The sequence below is a fragment of the Scyliorhinus torazame genome, chromosome 7 (genome assembly GCF_047496885.1).
Source record: "Scyliorhinus torazame isolate Kashiwa2021f chromosome 7, sScyTor2.1, whole genome shotgun sequence".
Lineage (NCBI taxonomy): Eukaryota > Metazoa > Chordata > Chondrichthyes > Carcharhiniformes > Scyliorhinidae > Scyliorhinus > Scyliorhinus torazame.
The window spans coordinates 305084780-305105738 of NC_092713.1; the positions used below are offsets into that span (position 1 = coordinate 305084780).

Consider the following 20959-nt stretch of genomic DNA (forward strand, 5'->3'; position numbering starts at 1 on the left):
TCATGTTTGTTGCAACATAACTGGAAATGGCAGAAGTGAGTATAAAATGTCACGGAATAAAAACAGAAAATCCTGGGAAAACTCAGCATCTGTGGAAAGAGAAGCGGAGTTAACGGAAGAAGAGTCATACGGAGGGTACTCTACTGCAGGTCAGGCAGCATCTGTGCTTTCCCAGCATTTTCTGTTTTTATTTTGGATTTCCAGCATCTGCAGTATTTTGCATTTATAAAATGTCATAATAATCTTTATTGTCACAAGTAGGCTTACATTAACACTGCAATGAAGTTACTGTGAAAATCCCCTAGTGGCCACATTCCGGCGCCTGTTCGGGTACATGAACATAGAACACAGAACAGTACAGCACAGAACAGGCCCTACGGCCCTCGATGTTGTGCCGAGCATTGTCCGAAACCAAGATCAAGCTATCCCACTCCCTGTCATTCTGGTGTGCTCCATGTGCCTATCCAATAAACGCTTGAAAGTTCCTAAAGTGTCCGACTCCACTATCACAGCAGGCAGTCCATTCCACGCCCTAACCTCTCTGAGTAAAGAACCTACCTCGGACATCCCTGAATCTTATAGTTATGCCCCCTTGTAACAGCTACATCCACCCGAGGAAATAGTCTCTGAACGTCCACTCTATCTATCCCCCTCATTATCTTATAAACCTCTATTAAGTCGCCTCTCATCCTCCTCCGCTTCAAAGAGAAAAGCCCTAGCTCCCTCAACCTTTCCTCATAAGACCTATCCTGCAAACCAGGCAGCATCCTGGTAAATCTCCTTTGCACCCTTTCCAATGCTTCCACATCCTTCCTATAATGAGGTGACCAGAACTGCGCACACTACTCCAAATGTGGACTCACCAGGGTCATGTATAGTTGCAGCATAACCCCGCAGCTCTTAAACTCAAGCCCCCTGTTAATAAACGCTAACACACTATAAGCCTTCTTCACGGCTCTATCCACTTGAGTGGCAACCTTCAGAGATCTGTGGACATGAACCCCAAAATCTCTCTGTTCCGCCACATTCCTCAGAACCCTGCCATTGACCCTGTAATCCGCATTCAAATTTTTTCTACCAAAATGAATCACCTCGCACTTATCAGGGTTAAACTCCATTTGCCATTTGTCGGCGCAGCTCTGCATCCTATCAATGTCTCTTTGCAGCCTACAACAGCTCTCCACCTCATCCACTACTCCACCAATCTTGGTGTCATCAGCAAATTTACTGACCCATCCTTCAGCCCCCTCCTCCAAGTCATTGATAAAAATCACAAATAGCAGAGGATCCCTGTGGTACACTGCTGGTAACTGGTCTCCAGTCTGAAAATTTTCCAACCACCATCACCCTCTGTCTTCTATGTGATAGCCAGTTACTTATCCAATTGGCCAAATTTCCCTCTATCCCACACCTCCTTACTTTCTTCATGAGCCGACCATGGGGAATCTTATCAAACGCCTTACTAAAATCCATGTATGCGGCATCAACTGCTCTACACACTTCTTCTACACACTTAGTTACCTCCTCAAAGAATTCAATCAAATTTGTGAGGCAAGACGTACCCTTCACGAATCCGTGTTGACTATCCCGGATTAAGCTGCATCTTTCCAAATGGTCATAAATCCTATCCTTCAGGACCTTTTCCATTATCTTACCGACCACTGAAGTAAGACTAACTGGCCTATAATTACCAGGGTCATTCCTATTCCCTTTCTTGAACAGAGGAACAACATTCGGCACTCTCCGGCCTCTGGCACTATCCCCGTGGACAGCGAGGACCCAAAGATCAAAGCCAAAGGCTCTGCAATCTCATCCCTTGCCTCCCAAAGAATCCTTGGATATATCCCATCTGGCCCAGGGGACTTGTCGACCCTCAGGTTTTTCAAAATTGCTAATACATCCTTCCTCAGAAGATCTACCTCCTCCAGCCTTCCCGCCTGAATCTCACACACATCCTCAAAAACATGGCCCCTCTCCTTTGTGAACACTGAAGAAAAGTATTCATTCAACGCCTCTCCTATTTCTTCTGACCCCATGCACAAGTTCCCACTACTGTCCTTGACCGGCCCTACCCTCACCCTGGTCATTCTTTTATTTCTCTCAAGAGTAAAAAGCCTTGGGGTTTTCCTTGATCCGACCCGCCAAGGACTTCTCATGCCCCCTCCTAGCTCTCCTAAGCCCTTTTTTCAGCTCATTCCTTGCTACCTTGTAACCCTCAAGTGACCCTACAGAACCTTGTTTTCTCATTCTTACATACTCTTCCTTTTTCCTCGACAAGATATTCAACCTCTTTTGTGAACCATGGTTCCCTCACACGGCCATTTCCTCCCTGCCTGACAGGGACATGCCTATCAAGGACACGCATTATTTGTTCCTTGAACAAGCTCCACTTTTCATTTGTGCCTTTCCCTGACGGTTTCTGTTCCCATCTTATGCTCCCTAATTCTTGCCTAATCACATCAATTACTCCTCCCCCAATTATAAACCTTGCCCTGCCGTATGGCCCTATCCCCCTCCATTGCAATAGTGAAAGACACCGAATTGTGGTCACTATCTCCAAAGTGCTCTCCCACAAACAAATCTAACACTTGGCCCGGTTCATTACCCAGTACCAAATCCAATGTGGCCCACCCTCTTGTCGGCCTATCCACATATTGTGTCAGGAAACCTTTCTGCGCACTCTGTATAAAAACTGCCCCGTCCGAACTGTTCGACCTATAGAGGTTCCAATCAATATTTGGAAAGTTAAAATCACCCATGACAACTACCCTGAGACCTCCACACCTATTCATAATCTGTTTTGCAATTTCTTCCTCCACATCTCTATTACTATTTGGGGGCCTATAGAAAACTCCTAACAATGTGACCGCTCCTTTCCTATTTCTAACTTCGGCCCATATTACCTCAGTAGGCAGATCCCCTTTGAACTGCCTTTCTGCAGCCGTTAAACTATCCTTGATTAACAATGCTACTCCTCCACCTCTCTTACCACCTTCCCTACTCTTACTGAAACATCTATACCCCGGAACTTCCAACAACCATTCCTGTCCCTGTTCTAACCATGACTCTGTAATGGCCACAACATCGTAGTCCCAAGTACCAATCCACGCTCCAAGTTCACCTACCTTATTCCTAATGCTCCTTGCATTGAAGTAGACACACTTCAACCCACCTTTCTGTCTGCCGGTACACTCCTGCGACCTTGATACCCTCCTCAGTACCTCACTATTCTTGACACTGGCTTCTGGACTACAGCTCGTTTTCCTAGCCGCCTGACAAATTAGTTTAAACCACCCCGAAGAGCCATAGCAAATTTCCCTCCCAGGATATTGGTGCCCCTCTGGTTCAGGTGCAAACCATCCTGTCTGTACAGGTCCCACCTTCCCCAGAATGTGTTCCAATTATCCACATAACTGAAACCCTCCATCCTACACCATCCTGCAGCCACGTATTTATCTGCACTCTCTCCCTGTTCCTCACCTCGCTAGCACGTGGCACCGGCAACAAACCAGAGATGATAACATGGTTTGTCCTGGCTCTCCGCTTCCACCCTAGCTCCCTAAATTCCTGTTTTAAATCCCCGTCCCTTCTCTTACCTATGTCGTTGGTACCGATGTGTACCACGACTTGTGACTGCTCCCCCTCCCCTTTAAGGATTCTGAAAACGGTCACTGATCCTGGCACCCATTCAGAATGTCCAAATTGTCATGTACTGGAAACAGAAAATGCTGGAGATCTGGCAGCATTTTTGGATGCAGACATAAAGGGGGTTGGGGGAGGGAGGGAGAGAGAGAAGGTGTGGAAAATTCAACTAACTACTGGATTTGGCCTGAACCGAGGAGAAGCAAAACCCAGAAGATAGACCAAGATTTATTGACTTATTAAAAATTATAGAAATTCTTGTGCATCCTTATTCTGTGAGACAACAAATTTAAAAATATTTCCAGTAATGTAAAGGATTTGATTGGAGAGATTGGCTCATGGGTTGAAATAGGTATATAGCTCTTTGCTGCATCATGAGTGGAGTTTATTGGATAGTAGTAATCAAGAACCAAAAACACACTTGCATTGTGGACATACTTCGACCAGCACTTCAGGAATCCCTGTCCATTACTACTCTGCAAGCATACCAAGTTTATATTATCTGTGGAAAAGCATGGGTGAAATCATCATCCGAACTATTGTTCAACTTGAAGATTGTATGAAAATTATATAGCTCAAGTTGTAACACTTTTTTTCTATTTTAAAATGCTACTTTTTTTGGTATGAATGTGAAACGGGCAGAAAGAGAAAAATGAGCTGCAATGGACCATCTGAATGATCTTTATCCACAAGTTTGCATTTCCTATTGTCAGTCTCAATGTCCAAGCATATCAGAAATTAAGTTGGGCAGTGATTTAGGAAACTTGACTAGCCTGCAACATGGAAAATGTAATGGAATAGACTTCGCAAATAATTGTTTGTACTGTTGTCAACTCGATTCGAGGAACTCCTTATTGAGATTATAAAATAAATTCTCATCTTCGTGTTGCGTCATCTGACCTCCGAGTATCTGATACAGTTTTGACTGACCTGGTCAAAAATACTTGTCACAAGCTGGCTTATAATAGATATTTAATCTTATGGCAGATTTTGATCATAAATATTTCACTAGATTGGTTGCAAATATTAATTTGAAATATTATCAAATCACGTGACATAGAAGGAGACCATTAAGCCTATACTTGGCTATACTGGCGTTCCTCCCCATTTTCTTGCTCTTCTCCAAATAGCCGAGCACATTGTTCCTTTTCAAGTATTTATTCAATTCCCCTTTGAAAGTTGCTTACTGCCTACCCCAATTTACCTTTCACCCCCTTGTTAATCACAGAGTCAGGGACCCGGGTTCAATTTGGCCTTGGCTAACTGTCTCTGTGGAGTTTGCACATTCTTCCTATGTCTGCATGGGTTTACTCCGGGTGCTCTGGTTTCCTCCCGCAGTCAAAAGATGGGCAGATTAGGTGGATTGGCCATGCTAAATTGCCCTTTAGTGTAGGTTAGTTTAAGGGATTATTGGGATAGGGTGGGGATGTGGGCTTGGGTGGAGTGCCCTTTCGGAGGGCGGTGCAGATACGATGGGCCAAATGGGCTCCTGCACTGTAGGGATTTTATGAAAGGGACATCATGTGGGAAAATGTTCTTTTCCACAATTATCTTCTCCTTTAACATGTCTTTGGAGAACTTTGTTTTCTTTTGCCTGTTGGTTATAGTTGGTATTTGAAACCAGCAACACCCATGCTGAAACTGGAAAAGGTGAATCTTTGTTGTGTTGCTATTTGTGTCCTGAGTATCCCGTTGACTGGGCAGTGATAAATTCACAGCAAAGAAAATTCCACACCAGGTCTTATTTGTAGATTGGAATTAATCACAGCAATCCTGAATGCATTATTTCTTGTGTTCCAGGAGAAGCAGAGGAAACAGCAGGAACAACAGTTGCAGAGGCACCTCACCAGGCCCCCACCTCAATATCAAGATCAGCAGCAAAGCCCATATCGTGTTGAGCAGGTCAGCCAGTTTCAGGGTAAGTGTGGTATTGTTACTTGAGCTAATATTCTATCTAGAGACAGTGATCAATGCTGGTGAAATTAATGATGCAATCAGAAAGCTTCTTGAAAGATTATTTTCACTCATTTATGGGCTTGGCTAACCAGATATAACAACGTAATGGAAGGTGGTTATGGTTGTGGGTCTTCTCAGCTGCAGGACTTCCTCAGGGTAATGTGCTAGGCTGAACCATCTTCAGCCACTTCAACAATAACCTTCCCTCCAGAAGTGAGGAATGTTCACTGATGATTGTAGTGTTCATTGCCAGCCATAACTTCTCTCATTCTGAAGCAGTGCATGTTCATGTGCAGGAATACCTGTGTATATTTAGATGGGCTGATAAGTGACAAGTAACATTTGTGCTACACAAGTGCCAGGCATTGATCATACCAACAAGAGGTAATCTGATGATCCCCCTTTGCCATTCAGCGGCATTACCATTGCTAAGTCACCCACTATCAATATCATGATGGTTAGAAACTTAACTGAACCAACCATGTGAAAACTGTGTCTGCAAGAGCAGGGCAGGAGGTGAGAATTCTGTGACTGGTAACTCACCCCTTGACTCCCCAGAGCCTGTCCACTATCTACAAGGCACAAGTCAAGAGTGTGATGGAATACACTCCATCTGCCTGGATGAGTACAGCTCCAATAATACTCAATGCCATCCAGGGCAAAGCACCCCGCATGCTCTGTGTAAACATTCACTTCCTCCACCGCACAGTGGCAGCAGTGTGTACCATCTACAAAATGCACTGCATCAATTTGCCAAGCCTCCCACAACAGTGCCTTCCAAACCCGAGACCTTGATCACCTCGAAAGAAGAGACCAAAGATGCATGGGAACATCACCACCTATCTGCAATTTTTCCCCCAAATCGCATACCATCCAGATATGGAACTGTATTGCTGTTCCTTTAATGTCGCTGGGTGAAAATGCTGGAACTCCCTTCCGAACTACTGTGGGTGTATTTACATAAAATGGGCTATAGTGGCTCAGGAAAGGCGGCTCATCACCACCTTTCCAAAGGCATACGAATTAGGAGCAGGAGTAAACCACTCAGCCTCTTGAGCTTGCTCTGCCATTCAAATGGCTGATCTGATTGTAACCTCAACCCCACATCCTGCCTACCCCGATAACCTTTCACCCCCTTGTTAATCAAGGGATCTATTTAACTCTGCCTTAAAAAGATTCTACCTCCACTGCTTTTTAAGGAAGAGTGTTCCAAAGACTAATGATCCTCTGAGAGTAAAAGTTTCTCCTGATCTCTGTCTTAAATGATTAATCCCAGGCAACACTATGGCACAGTGTTTAACACTGCTGCCTCACAGCACCGAGGTCCCAGGCTCGATCCCGGTCCTGGTCGCTACCCGTGTGGCGTTTGCACATTCTCTCCTTGTTTGAGTGGGTTTCACCCCCCAAAACCCAAAAGATGTACGGAGTAGGTGGATTGGCCAGGATAAATTGCCTCTTGATTTTGGGGTGGGGGGGATATTGGATACTTAAATGAGTGAACCCTGATGTTTAGAAAGTGACCCCTAGTTCTAGATTGTCCCACAAAAGGAAACATTCTCTCCATATCCACCTGGTCAAGACTTCTTGATCCTCCAGGTTTTCATTAAGTCGCCTCTTGCCTCTTACAAACCTAACCTGTCCAACCTTTTCTCATAAAACAGCCCGCCCATTTATGTTAGTGCAGTAAACCTTCTCTGAACTGCTTTGAATGCATTTGCAGATTTCGTGAAATAAAGAGACCAATACTGTACACAATACTCCATATGTGGTCTCACCAATGCCCTGTACAGCTGAAGCATAGAACATAGAACGTTACAGCGCAGTACAGGCCCTTCGGCCCTCGGTGTTGCGCCGACCTGTGAAACCACTCTAAAGCCCATCTACCCTATTCCCTTATCGTCCATATGTCTATCCAATGACCATTTGAATGCCCTTCGTGTTGGCGAGTCCACTACTGTTGCAGGCAGGGCATTCCACGCCCTTACTACTCTCGGAGTAAATAACCAACCTCTGACATCTATATCTATCTCCCCTAAATTTAAAGCTATGTCCCCTCGTGCTAGACATCATCATCCGAGGAAGAAGGCTCTCAATGTCCATCCCATCCAATCCTGTGATCATCTTGTATGCCTCAATTAAGTCACCTCTTAACCTTCTCTCTAACCAAAACAGCCTCAAGTCCCTCAGCCTTTCCTCATAAGATCGTCCCTCCATACCAGGCAACATTCTGGTAAATCTCCTCTGCAGCCTTTCCAATGCTTCCATATCCTCCCTATAATGCGGCGACCGGAATTGCACACAATACTCCAAATGCGGCCGCACCAGAGTTTTGTACAGCTGCAACATGACCTCGTGGGTCCGAAACTCAATCCCTCTACCAATAAAAGCTAACACACCGTATGCCTTCTGAACAACCCTCTCAACCTGGGTGCTAACTTTCAGGGATCTATGTACATGGACACCGAGATCTCTCTGCTCATCCACACTGCCAAGAATCTTACCATTAGCCCAGTACTCTGTCTTCCTGTTATTCCTTCCAAAATTAATCACCTCACATTTTTCTGCATTAAACTCCATTTGCCACCTCTCAGCCCAGCACTGCAGCTTATCTATGTTCCTCTGTAACTTGTAACAGCCTTCCGCACTGTCCACAACTCCACCGACTTTAGTGTCATCTGTAAATTTACTCACCCATCCTTCTACGCCCTCCTCCAGGTAATTTATAAAAATAACAAACAGCAGTGGCCCCAAAACAGATCCTTGTGTTACACCACTAGTAACTGGACTCCAGTCTGAACATTTCCCCATCAACCACCACCCTTTGTCTTCCAGCTAGCCAATTTCTGATCTAAACTGCTAAATCACCCTGAATCCCATGCCTCTGTATTTTCTGCAGTAGCCTACCGTGGGGAACCTTATCAAACGCTTTACTGAAATCCATATACACCACATCAATTGCTTTACCCTCATCCACCTGTTTGGTCACCTTCTCAAAGAACTCAATAAGGTTTGTGATGCACAACCTACCCTTCACAAAACCGTGTTGACTATCTCTAATCAAATTATTCCTTTCCAGATGATTATACATCCTATCTCTTACAAACCTTTCCAAGATTTTGCCCACAACTGAAGTAAGGTTCACTGGTCTATAGTTACCGGGGTTGTCTCTACTCCCCTTCTTGAACAAGGGGACAACATTTGCTATCCTCCAGTCTTCTGGCACTATTCCTGTAGACAAAGATGACTTAAAGATCAAAGCCAAAGGCTCAGAAATCTCCTCCCCAGCTTCCCTGAGAATCCTAGGATAAATCCCATCCGGCCCAGGGGACTTATCTATTTTCACACTTTCCAGAATTGCTAACACCTCCTCCTTATGAACCTCAAGCCCTTCTAGTCTGGTAGCCTGAATCTCAGTATTCTCCTCGACAACATTGTCGTTTTCCTGTGTGAATACTGATGAAAATTATTCATTTAGCACCTCTCCTATCTCCTCGGACTCCAAGCACAACTTCCCATACTGTCCTTGACTGGCCCTACTCTTACCCTAGTCATTCATTTATTCCTGACATATCTATAGAAAGCTTTAGGGTTATCCTTGATCCTTCCTGCCAAAGACTTCTCATGTCCCCTCCCGGCTCTTTTTAGCTCTCTAGGTCCTTCCCAGCTAATTTGTAACTCTCGAGCGCTCTAACTGAACCTTCGTGTCTCACCTTTATACAAGCCTCCTTCCTCTTGACAAGTGTTTCGACTGTTTTAGTAAACCACAGTTCCCTTGCTCGACCACTTCCTCCCTGCCTGACAGGTACATACTTATCAAGGACACGCAGTAGCTGTTCCTTGAACAAGCTCCACATTTCCCTTGTGCCCATCCCCTGCAGTTTTCCCGTCCATCCGATGCATCCTAAATCATGCCTCATCACATCATAATTGCCTTTCCCCCAGATATAACTCTTGCCCTGCGGTATATACCTATCCCTTTCCATCACTCAAGTAAACTTAATCGAATTGTGGTCACTATCACCAAAGTGCACACCTACCTCCAAATCTAACACCTGTCCTGGTTCATTACCCAGTACCAAATCCAATATGGCTTCGCCTCTCGTTGGTCTATCTACATACTGTCAGGAAACCCTCCTGCACACATTGGACAAAAACGGACCCATCTAAAGTACTCGAACTATAGCGTTTCCAGTCAATATTTGGAAAGTTAAAGTCCCCCATAACAACTACCCTGTTGCTTTCGCTCCTATCCAGAATGATCTTTGCAATCCTTTCCTCTACATCTCTGGAACTTTTCGGAGGCCTATAGAAAACCCTTAACAGGGTGACCTCTCCTTTCCTGTTTCTAACCTCAGCCCATACTACCTCAGTAGACGAGTCCTCATCAAACGTCTTTTCTGCCACCATAATACTGTCCTTGACTAACAATGCCACCCCTCCCCCTCTTTTACCACCTTCCCTGAGCTTACTGAAATATCTAAACCCCGGCACCTGCAACAACCATTCCTGTCCCTGCTCTATCCATGTCTCCGAAATGGCCACAACATCGAAGTCCCAGGTACCAACCCATGCCGCAAGCTCACCCACCTTATTCCGGATGCTCCTGGCATTGAAGAAGACACCCTTTGAACCACCTTCCTGCCTGCCGGTACACTCCTGCAACTTTGAAACCTTACTCATGACCTCACTACTCTCAACCTCCTGTATATTAGAGCTACAATTCAGGTTCCCAAGCCCCTGCTGAACTAGTTTAAACCCTCCCGAAGAGCATTAGCAAATTTCCCCCCCCCCCCCCCGGCCAGGATATTGGTACCCCTCTGGTCCAGGTGTAGACCATCCCATTTGTAGAGGTCCCACCGACCCCAGAATGAGCCCCAATTATCCAGAAATCTGAAACCCTCCCTCCTGCACCATTCCTGTAGCCACATGTTCAACTCCTCTGTCTCCCTATTCCTCGTCTCGCTATCATGTGGCACGGGTAACAACCCAGAGATAATTCTGTTTGTCCTAGATCTCCTAGATCTAAGTTTCCACCCTAGCTCCCTGAATTCCTGCCTTACATCTCTATCCCTTTTACTACCTATGTCGTTGGTACCTATGTGGGCCACGACTTGGGGCTGCTCCCCCTCCAGGATCCCAAAAACACGATCCAAGGCATCATGCACCCTGGCACCTGGGAGGCAACACACCAACCGCGAGTCACTCTCGTTCCCACAGAATCTTCAATCTACCCCCCTAACTATGGAGTCTCCAATGACTAATGCTCTACTCCTCTCCCCCCTTCCCTTCTGAGCAACAGGGACAGACTCTGTGCCAGAGACCTGTACCCCATGGCTTACCCCTGGTAAGTCCCCCCCCCCCCCCCCCCCAAACAGTATCCAAAGCGGTATACTTGTTACTGAAGGAAACGACCAGAGGGGATCCCTGTACTGACTGCTTCCTCCCAGCCCCTCTCACCGTCACCCATCTATCTTTATTCTTCGGAGTAACTACATCCCCAAAACTTCTATCTATGACCACCTCTGCCTCCCGAATGATCCGAAGTTCATCCAGCACCCGCTCCAGTTCCCTAATGCGGTTTCTGAGGAGCTGGAGATGGGTGCACTTCCCACAGATGAAATCAGCAGGGACACTGACTGCATCCCTCACCTCAAACATTCTGCAGGAGGAACATTGCACTACCTTCCCTGCCTTCCCCTCTAGATTAAAAGAAAAAGAAAGAAAGAACTTACCTGTTATTCACTCCCCTTCTCAGCAAGCACTCACTCAGCGACCTCTGCGCCCAGCACGATAACACCGGAGGGAAAAATAAAAGAAAAAACTACTTACCAGTCACCAGCCAATCCCTTACCTGCAGGCTGTGACATCACGGTTCAACGTCTTTCTACTTCTACCTGCCCCCGAGCCTTCCTCTTGATCTTTACAGCTGTTTTTTTTTGGTTAGAGGCGGGGGTAGGGAGGGAAACACTGAAGAAGTGTTTCATGTTTAAGTGTCACTTGACACCAGCTCCTCCACAAACCACCTTCAAGTTAGGGTGAGCACACGGACGTATGCAAATTTCCCCGCAACAGCCAATCAGCAGCTCCACTCTTCTGCCCTCTGCTGGATGCTTGTCTTCACTTGAACAGCTAGGGTCTCTTGCTCAGGTACACCTTCAATTAGGATGAGCACATGAACGTATGCAAAATTCCCCCGCAACAGCCAATCAGCATCTCTGCTCTACTGCTCTCTGCTGGAACTGCATAACCTCTACTTTTGTCACAAATGATAACATTCTATTAGTTTTCCTAATTATTTGCTGTACCTGCAGTCTAGCCTTGTGATTCATGCACCAGAGCAGCCAGATCCCTCGGAAGCTCAAACCTCTGCAATCTCTCACCATTTAGATAATGAGATTATTTTTATTTTTCCTGCCAAAAATTTCACATTTCTCCACATTGTACTACAATTGCCAGATTTTTGTCCACTCATTTAACCTATCCATGTCCCTTTGTGGCTTCTTTAAGTTCTCGTCATAATGTACTTTTTGTCTTTGTGTCATCAACAAAATTATCAACCATACTGTTGTCCCTTCATCCAAGTCATTTATCTAAATTGTGGAAAGTTGAGGCACACCTTTTCTCTCATCCAGCTAACCAGACAAAGGACCCCAATTTTGTTTTTTTTTAATCATTTGCGGGATGTGGGCATAGCTGGCTAGGCCAGCATTTTCTGTGCACCACTAGCCACCCTTCAGAAGGTGGTGGTGAGTTGCCTTCTTTAACTGCTGCAGTCCCCAAGGTGTAGGGACACCCAGTTAGAACAGGAATTCCATGATTTTGACCCAGTGCCATTGAAGGAACAGCGACACATTTCCAAGTCAGGATAGTGAGTGACTTTTGGGGGAACCTCCAGATGGTGGGTTCCCAGGTATCTGCTGTTCTTGCCCTTCTGGATGGTAGTGGTCATGGGTTTGGAAGGTGTTGCCCAATGAACCTTTGAGTTCCTGCAGTGCATCTTTTAGATGGTGCATGTGGCTGCCAATGTTTGTTGATAGTGGAGGGAGCGAACTTTTGTGGAAGGGGGTATCAGTCAAGCAGGCTGCTTTGTCCTAGGTGGTGCCAAACTTCTTCAGTGTTGTCGGAGCTGCACTCGTCTGGGCAGGTGGATAGTATTCCATTACACTCCTGACTTGTGCCTTGTAGATGGCGGACAGGCTTTGGGGAGAGAGGAGGTGAATTTCTCGCCACAGGATTCCAGCCTTTGACCTGCTGGTCGTCACAGTAATTTCTATGGCTAGTTCAGTTTCTGGTCAGTGGTAACCCCTCGCATGGTAATGCCATTGAATGTCATGGGGTAATGGTTAGATTCTCTCTTGTTGGAGATAGTTATTGCCTGGCACCTGTGGAGTGTATCTACTTGCCATTTGTCAGCCCAAACTTGGATATTGTTCAGATATTGCTGCATTTACATAGATTTCAGATCTTGCTGCATTTACATAGATGCATAAAAGATAGGAGCAGGAGGAGGCCTTTTGGCCCTTCGAGCCTGCTCCGCCATGTATCACAATCATGGCTGATCATTCAACTCAATAGCCTAATCCTGCTTTCTCCCCATAACCCTTGATCCCATTCGCCCCAAGTGCTATATCTAGCCGCCTCTTGAATATATTCAATGTTTTAGCATCAACTACTTCCTATGGTAATGAATTCCACAGGCTCACCACTCTTTGGATGAAGAAATGTCTCCTCATCTCTGTCTGAAATGGTTTAACCTGAATCTTCAGACTGTGACCCCTGATTCTGGACACATCCACCATCGAGAACATCTTCCCTGCATCTACCCTGTCTAATCCTGTTAGAATTTTGAGTCTCAATGAGATTCCGCCCCCTCATTCTTCTGAACTCCAGTGAGAACAATCCTAACTTAGTCAATCTCTCCTCATATAACAGTCCTGCCATCTGTGGAATCAGTCTGGTAAACATTCGCTGCACTCCCTCTGAAGAATAAGATCCTTCCTCAGAAAAGGAAACCAAAACTGCACACTATTCTAGGTGTGGTCTCCCAAGGCCCTGTATAATTGCAACAACACATCCCTGCTCCTGTACTCTCAACCTCTCGCAATGAAGGCCAGCATACCATTAGCTGCCTTTATCGCCTGCTGCACCTGCATGCTTACCTTCAGCGACTGGTGCACAAGGACACCCAGGTCCCGCTGCACACTCCCCTCTCTCAATTTACAACCATTCCGGTAGTAATCTGCCTTCCTGTTTTTGCTTCCAAAGTGAATAACCTCACACTTATCCAAATTATACTGCATCTGCCATTGATTTACCCACTTGCCCAACCTGTCCAAATCATGCTGGCGGATCCCTGCATCCTCATCACCGTTCACCCTCACACCCAACTTGGTATCATCTGCAAACTTTGAGATGATATATTTTGTTCCCCCATCCAAATCATTAATGTATATTGTGACTAGCTGGGGTCCCAGCACCAATTCCTTTGGCACTAGTTACTGCCTGCTAATTTGAGAAGGACCCATTAATTCCTATTCTTTGTCTCCTCTGCCAACCTGTTTGCTATCCACCTCAATACACTTCCCCCAATCCCATGCGTTTTAATCTTGCTCAATAATCTCTTATGCGGGACTTCTGTCAGATGTCTTCTGAAAGTCCAAATATACCACATCGACTGGCTCCCCCTTGTCAACTGTGCTAGTTGCACCTTCAAAGAATTCCAACAGATTTATCGAGCATGATTTCCCCTTCATAAATCCATGGTGACTCTGACATCCTGCCACTGCTTTCTAAATGTTCAGCTATAAAGTCCTTGATAATGGATTCAAGAATTTCCCCCACTACAGATGTTAGGCTTCTTGTTCTATAATTCCCTGCTTTCTCTCTACCTCCATTTTTGAATATCGGAGTGATGTGAGCAACCCTCCAGTTTGCAGGGACAGTTCCAGAGTCAAGAGAATCCCAGAAGATGACCACCAATGCATCCACTGTTTCCAGAGCCACCTCCTTAAGCACTCTGAGATGCAGATTCTCAGGCCCTGGGGATTTATCTGCTTTCAATCCCATCAATTTTCCCAGCACCATTTCTCTACTAATATTGATCTCCCTCAGTTCTTCCCTCTCACTGAACTTTTCATTCTGCAACATTTCTGGTATCTGATTTTTGTCCTCTTTTGTGAATGGACATGTACTGCTTCAGTATCTGAGTGGTATAGAATGTTGGGCCGTCATCGGCAAACATCTCCACTTCTAACCTTATGATGGAAGTTCGATCATTGATAAAGCAACTGAAGATGGTTGGGCCTCAGGCAGTATCCTGAAGAACTCGTGCAGTGATGTTCTGGAACTGAGATGATTGACTTCCAACCACCACAGCAATCTCCTTTGTGTCATGTATGACTTCAATCAGCTGAGAGTCTCTCTCTCTCTCTCTCTCTCTCTCTCTTCTTCTCCACCCCCACCCCCACCCCCGCCCCCGATTCCCATTGACTACTGTTTTGCCAGTGCTCCTTACCATACTCTATCAAATGCTGCCTTGATGTCAGGGGCAGTCATGTTCCCCTCACTTCTGGCGTTCAGCTCCTTTGAGTGTCTGTGAGCAGGTTATTGCTGAGTAAGTGCTGCTGTTGATGACTCCTTCCAGCACTTAATAATCTTCATTAGTGTCACAAGTAGGCTTACATTAACACTGCAATGAAGTTACTGTGAAAATCACCTAGTCGCCACACTCCGGTGCCTGTTCGGGTACACTGAGGGAGAATTCAGAATGTCCAATTCACCTAACAAGCACGTTCTTTCGGGACCTATGGGAGGAAACCGGTGCGCACGGAGGAAACCCACGCGGACATGGGGAGAACGTGCAGACTACGCACAGGCGGTGGCCCAAGTTGGGAATCAAACCTGGCACTGTGAAGCAACAGTGCTAACCAAGTGCTACCGTGATGATAAAGATAGGCTGGATTTGTCCTGTTTCTTGTGTACTGGACATACATGGGCCAGGTAGATGCAAGTGTTGTGGCTGTACTGGATCAGCTTGGCTAGCTGCAACCTCTGGAGCCCAAGTCTTCAATATGCTGGAATATTGTCGAGGCCCATAGCCTTTTCAGTATCCAGTGCCTTCAGCCGTTTCTTGACACCACATGGAGTGATCAAATTGGCTGAAGACTGAATACTGGGGACCTCTGGAGGAGACCTGGATTATTTGGCACTTCTGGCTGAAGATTGTTGCGAATATTTCAGCCTTATCTTTTGCATTGATGTGCTGGCTTCCCCATTAATGACGCTGGACACATTTGTGGAGCCTCCTCCAGTAAGTTTAATTGTTCATCACCATTCCAGGTGCATGTGACCGGGCTGCAGAGCTTATATCTGATCCGTTGGTTGTGGAATAGCTCTGTGTCTTATTGCTGTCGATGATGTTTGGCATGCAAGTAGTCCTGTGTTGTAGCTTCATTTTTTAGGTCTGCCTGATATTGATATTGCTTCTGGCATGCCGTCTTGCACTCCTCATTGAACCAGGGTTGATCCCCTGACTTGGTGGTAATGGTAGAGTGGGAGATATGCCAGACCATGAGGCTACAAATTGTGGTCAAGTACAATTCTGCTGCTGCTGATGGCCCACAGCACCTCATGGATGCCCAGTCTTGAGAGTTATTAGATCTGTTTGAAGTCTATCCCATTTAGTACGGTGGTAGTGCCAGACATTAAGATGGAAGGTAACCTCAATGTGAAGTTGGGGCACGGTCTCCATAAGGACTGTGCAATGGTCACTCTTACTGATACTGTCATAAATGGATGCATTTGTGGCACAGTGGTTAGCACTGCTGTCTTACAGCACCGAGGACCCGAGTTCGATCCTGGCCCCGGGTCACTGTCCGAGTGGAGCTTGCACATTCTCCCCGTGTCTGCATGGGTCACATCCCCACAACCCAAAAAGATTTGCAAGGTAGGTGGATTGGCCACGGTAAATTGCCCTTTAATTGGAAAGAAATAATTGATTTGTCTAAAAATTTTTGAAAAGATGTATTTGCAGCAGGCAGGTTGGTGAGGATGAGGTCAAGTGCTTTTCTCTCTTGGTTCTCTCACCACCTACCACAGTCCCTATCTAGCAGTTATGTCCTTTTAGGACCCAGTCAGCTTGGCCTGTGGTGGTACTACCGAGCTATCCTTGGACCTGGAAACTTGGGTCCAGAGTTGATGTTGAGGATTCCAGGGTGAATTCCCTTCAGACTGTATACTACTGTGCTGCCACCTCTGCCGGTAGGACAAGACATGTGATGGGGTGTCTGGGTCATTATCTGCAAGATATGATTCCGTGAGTATGACTGTCGGGCTTTTGCTTGACTAGTCTGTGAGACACACCTCCCAATTTTGGCACAAACCCCCAGATCTTAAGTCAGGAGGACTTTGCAAGGTCAACATAGCTGGGTTTGCAGTTGTCGATGTTGGGTGATCATCCGGTTTCATTTCTTTTGTAGCGATTGAATACAACTATGTGGCTTGCTAGGCCATTTGAGACCGCATGTAAGAGGCAATATTATTATTGAAAGTCTCATGACCATGAAACCATTCTCTATTGTGATAACCCATCTGGTTCACTAATGTCCTTTAGGCAAGGAAATCTGCTGTCCTTACCTGGTCTGGCCTACATGTGACTCCAGATCACAGCAATGTGGTTGACTTTTTTTCTTAAAGGCCCTCTGAAATGACCTAACAAGCCACTCTGTTCAAGGGCAATTGGGAATGGGCAATAGAAGCTGGCCCAAACGGCAACACCCTGATCCCACGAAGAAAAAAAAATGGGCAAAGACAGCGGGCTTCCTTCCCTAAAGGACATTAGCGAACCCGTTGGGTTTTAACAACAACCGACAATGACTTCATGGTTATCATTAGACTTTTAATTTCCGAAGGTTTGTTGAGTTTAAGTTGGATTTGGACCTGTGTCCCCAGCATATTACCCTGGGTCTCTGGATTACTAACTAGTCCAGTGACAATACCACCGCCCCACCACTTCCCTAAATAACTCTGTTTCCTGTTAGCCAGCCAGTCTTCTGTCCATGCCAATGTATTACCCCGACACCATGGCCTTTTATTTTCTACAATAGCCTTTAACCTGGCAGCTTATCAAATGCCTTTTGGAAATCATAGTACAGTAACATACACTGGTTCCGCTTTATCCACAGTACGTGTGCCTCCTTCAAGGACTCCCAATAAATTGGTTGACCACAATTTCCCTTTCAAAAATCCATGTTGACTCGACCTGATTGCCTTGAATTTATCGAAGTGTCCTGCAATAACCTATTTAATAATAGCTTCTAACATTTTCACTGTGACCGATGTTAGACTATTAGACTAACTGGCCTGTAGTTTCCAGCTTTCTGTCTCCATCCCTTTTTGAATAAAGGAGTTAAGTTTGCTGGTTTCCTATCTAGTGGAGTCTACCCTGATTCTTTATAAATTGAAACTACCCAATTCTTTTTTTTTTTCTAATTAAGGGGCAATTCACCTACACTGTGTTGCTCTTTTTAGCCTTAGTTTTATTACCTCTGATTATGTCACCTTTGCTCACGAGTCGCCAGGTATCTTTCTGATACCGCCACGTGGTTCAAGCTCGAGTTATGATTAATAAGTCAGCACACCACTTAGTAAGATTGAAATCAACGGTCATTTATTATATACAACAAGTAATGCTTACACAATAATCCTACTATCTATATAGAAACCTATCACTACTGGCCAATACTTAACTTTAGGAAGGGCCCACCAGGTCAGGGAAACTAATGGCTTATCGAATCGGATCTGGCCCACGGGATTCAAAAAGGCTGAAACGGGTCGACGGCTAGGAGTCTTTATCGGGTAGCGATCGCTGGAGTCAGACTTACTGTTTCTGGTCGATATTCTTGCGAAGGTCTCGAGCAGGTGAAGAAGGGAGAGAGAGTGAGATCTGAACTTGGCCCCTCACTTTATAGGGCCATGGGGCTTCCCACCTCTCGGGGCGGCCCTTGACCCCGAGTCCCAAATGATTGGACTTGTTCCCAATCACTGGGTTCGATATGTCCAATAACGGGGCGATTCCTCGATCGGGGGGGGTGGTCGTTCACCTGTCTTTGTTTCGGCCACTGCAGGCGCCAACAGGTCTGGTCCGGCATTCAATTGCTAATATGTTGCAATTGTTCCCGGGGATAGCCGATTACACTGCAGATGCCTGGGTTGATGTGCTGCTAATAGTCTTGAGTATCGGTCTGGGCCGACTTCCCCAGAGCCGAATACGCTATTCTGTCTGCAGCTGTCCGTTTGTGTCCTGTTGGCTGCTTTTCCCGTCAGCCTTTTCGGTTAGCCATTTTAAATCTGGTTTTGGCCAAATTAATAGGGAATCAGCCATTTTAGGTCCCTCCTTGTGATCCTAACGTGAAGAGTGAAGGATCACATAAATTTTGTCCTTTCCGTTCCCTGACCGGTGGGGGGGGGGGGGGCACCTCCTACATGGCCACTACTCTGACCCTAGCTAGGCACAAAAATTTACCTAAACAATTCTTGAGGGCGCTGTCAGGCAGGGGCATGTATCTACAAAATAAAAACTTGGAACCTCTAATTTTACCTAAATACACTCATCAAGCATTGCATCATCCTTTCTCTCTAAAACATACAACAAAAATCATAACATTCCATATATTCTTTCCTGGCTTGGCAGTCAAGCTCAGGATCATACATTTTTTTTTTCATGAAAGTTTTGTACATCTTTTTATTTACAGGGAAATGCAAGTGCTTGTTCTTTATTTTTGTACTATAGGTCGCGGGGGTCTGGAGTCTGGTCATACCTGAACATAGGGGATCGGATCCGATATACCGGGGTTCGAGCGCAGTACACTCTCCTTCTGCACTTGCGGAGGCGCATAGCCTGTACTGCACAGCAGAGTATGGCCAACGCTAATAGTGCTTCGATAACGTACGACAGGGAGTACCAAGTTATGAACTTGGCACACCAGGATAATGCAGCGTGGCTGGTGACTGGGCCCTCGGTACTGCGGGACAGTGAAACATTAACGGCAGGGGGGTTTGAAGTAATGGGGTCCGCGTTCCCGCGCAACCAAATGTCCAGTATAAAAATCTTGATCACGATGGAAGAAGTCCTCGTGGCGGCCCTCTTTCTTTTTCTTTCTTTGTGTTCTCTGTTTTCTCCGGTTCTGGAGTTCTGTAAAACAAGCATAGTATCTGTAACTACCTTGGTATAATATCTGGTATGTTAGTGTGTCTGTCCTGCGGGGCCAATTATTCCCTTACATTTGGTCACTATATGTGACTCCCTCTTTTTTTTTTCTCAAAACAAATGTTAGGACACGGCACACTTCCCAATGGTGGACCAGTGCTGATCTATCATCCAAATGTTCTGGGATGTAAATAGCATTTGGCAGCAACCCAAAGGTTGCCTAAATAAATAAAACTGTTTTTGAAAGGAAAAGGTCGAATGAGGTGCGTATGGGCCGCGACGGGTAAGATTTGGATGGAGTCCCCGGGTAGGACGGCTACCAATACTGTATCTCCCCTACCCGAGCGTTTTTGACCAACGGGGGGGTCCCCAGACAGGGCGGGTCTCACGCCGTTTCTCCACTGCCTGAGCAACCGACAAGAACGGGCAAAAATGTAGTCATCATGGTTGGGTTGCTGCTGTGATTCTCCCGTCAAATCAGAAGAGCAGTTACGATCGGGCGTCTGATACCCGAGCAAGTATCAGCTGAAAAGCTAGTTCCTCTGACCAAGCGTCTGGCCGCGGTGGGTCTCTGAGGCAAGTCCTCAGAGGTTTCGGCAGAACGGCGTGTGAGAAAATTCTCCTGTCGGACGAACAACACTTAAACAAACATACAAACAACGTAAAACATCCTGCAGGTTCCATCAGGAAGGACAACACTTTTCCCCAAGTGTCTCCTTTAAATCATCATGTGGACACCTCAGTTCTCTGTTGCGAACAGGGTCGCAAAGGGGTTGGCGGATTGGGGATCTGACTCGGGGTCGTCCCCTTCTCCCGGGTGCCAAATTCTGGAGTGAATTAATGTTGAGAGGGCTGCGTGGTATGAGTTGGTGTTGCTCGTCGTTGCGGACGAGTCTGTAGGAGTTGTCGTGGTGCCAATGGCATTCGTCAAGTTGAGTGGGGATAAAGTCGGGGTCGTCCGTGTGGTTCGGTGGTCGGTGGTGTGGTTTGTTTAAGAAAGTGATGAGGAAGGGGTCACTGGAGTCGAACTCTTGAGTCGCTGGGTGTGGGACCAGGATAGTAGGGAGGCGTGCTGTGGCTGTCGTCAGAGTCACAGTCGCTGTCTCTGCTGCTGCAGTCCGTGGGCGTTCCGGGGCGGAGTGTAAAGTTTGTGGG

General features: G+C 46.1%; 1 protein-coding gene across 2 annotated transcripts in view; it reads left to right on the top strand.

Moving 5' to 3' along the window:
• Nucleotides 1-20959, top strand: part of maml1 (mastermind-like transcriptional coactivator 1) — a 114090-nt gene that overhangs the window by 59962 nt on the left and 33169 nt on the right. For both annotated transcript variants that reach the window (XM_072512691.1, XM_072512692.1), the window contains exon 4: nt 5443-5560. In XM_072512691.1, coding sequence (XP_072368792.1) covers nt 5443-5560 — 118 coding nt within the window. The remainder of the gene's footprint in view (nt 1-5442; nt 5561-20959) is intronic.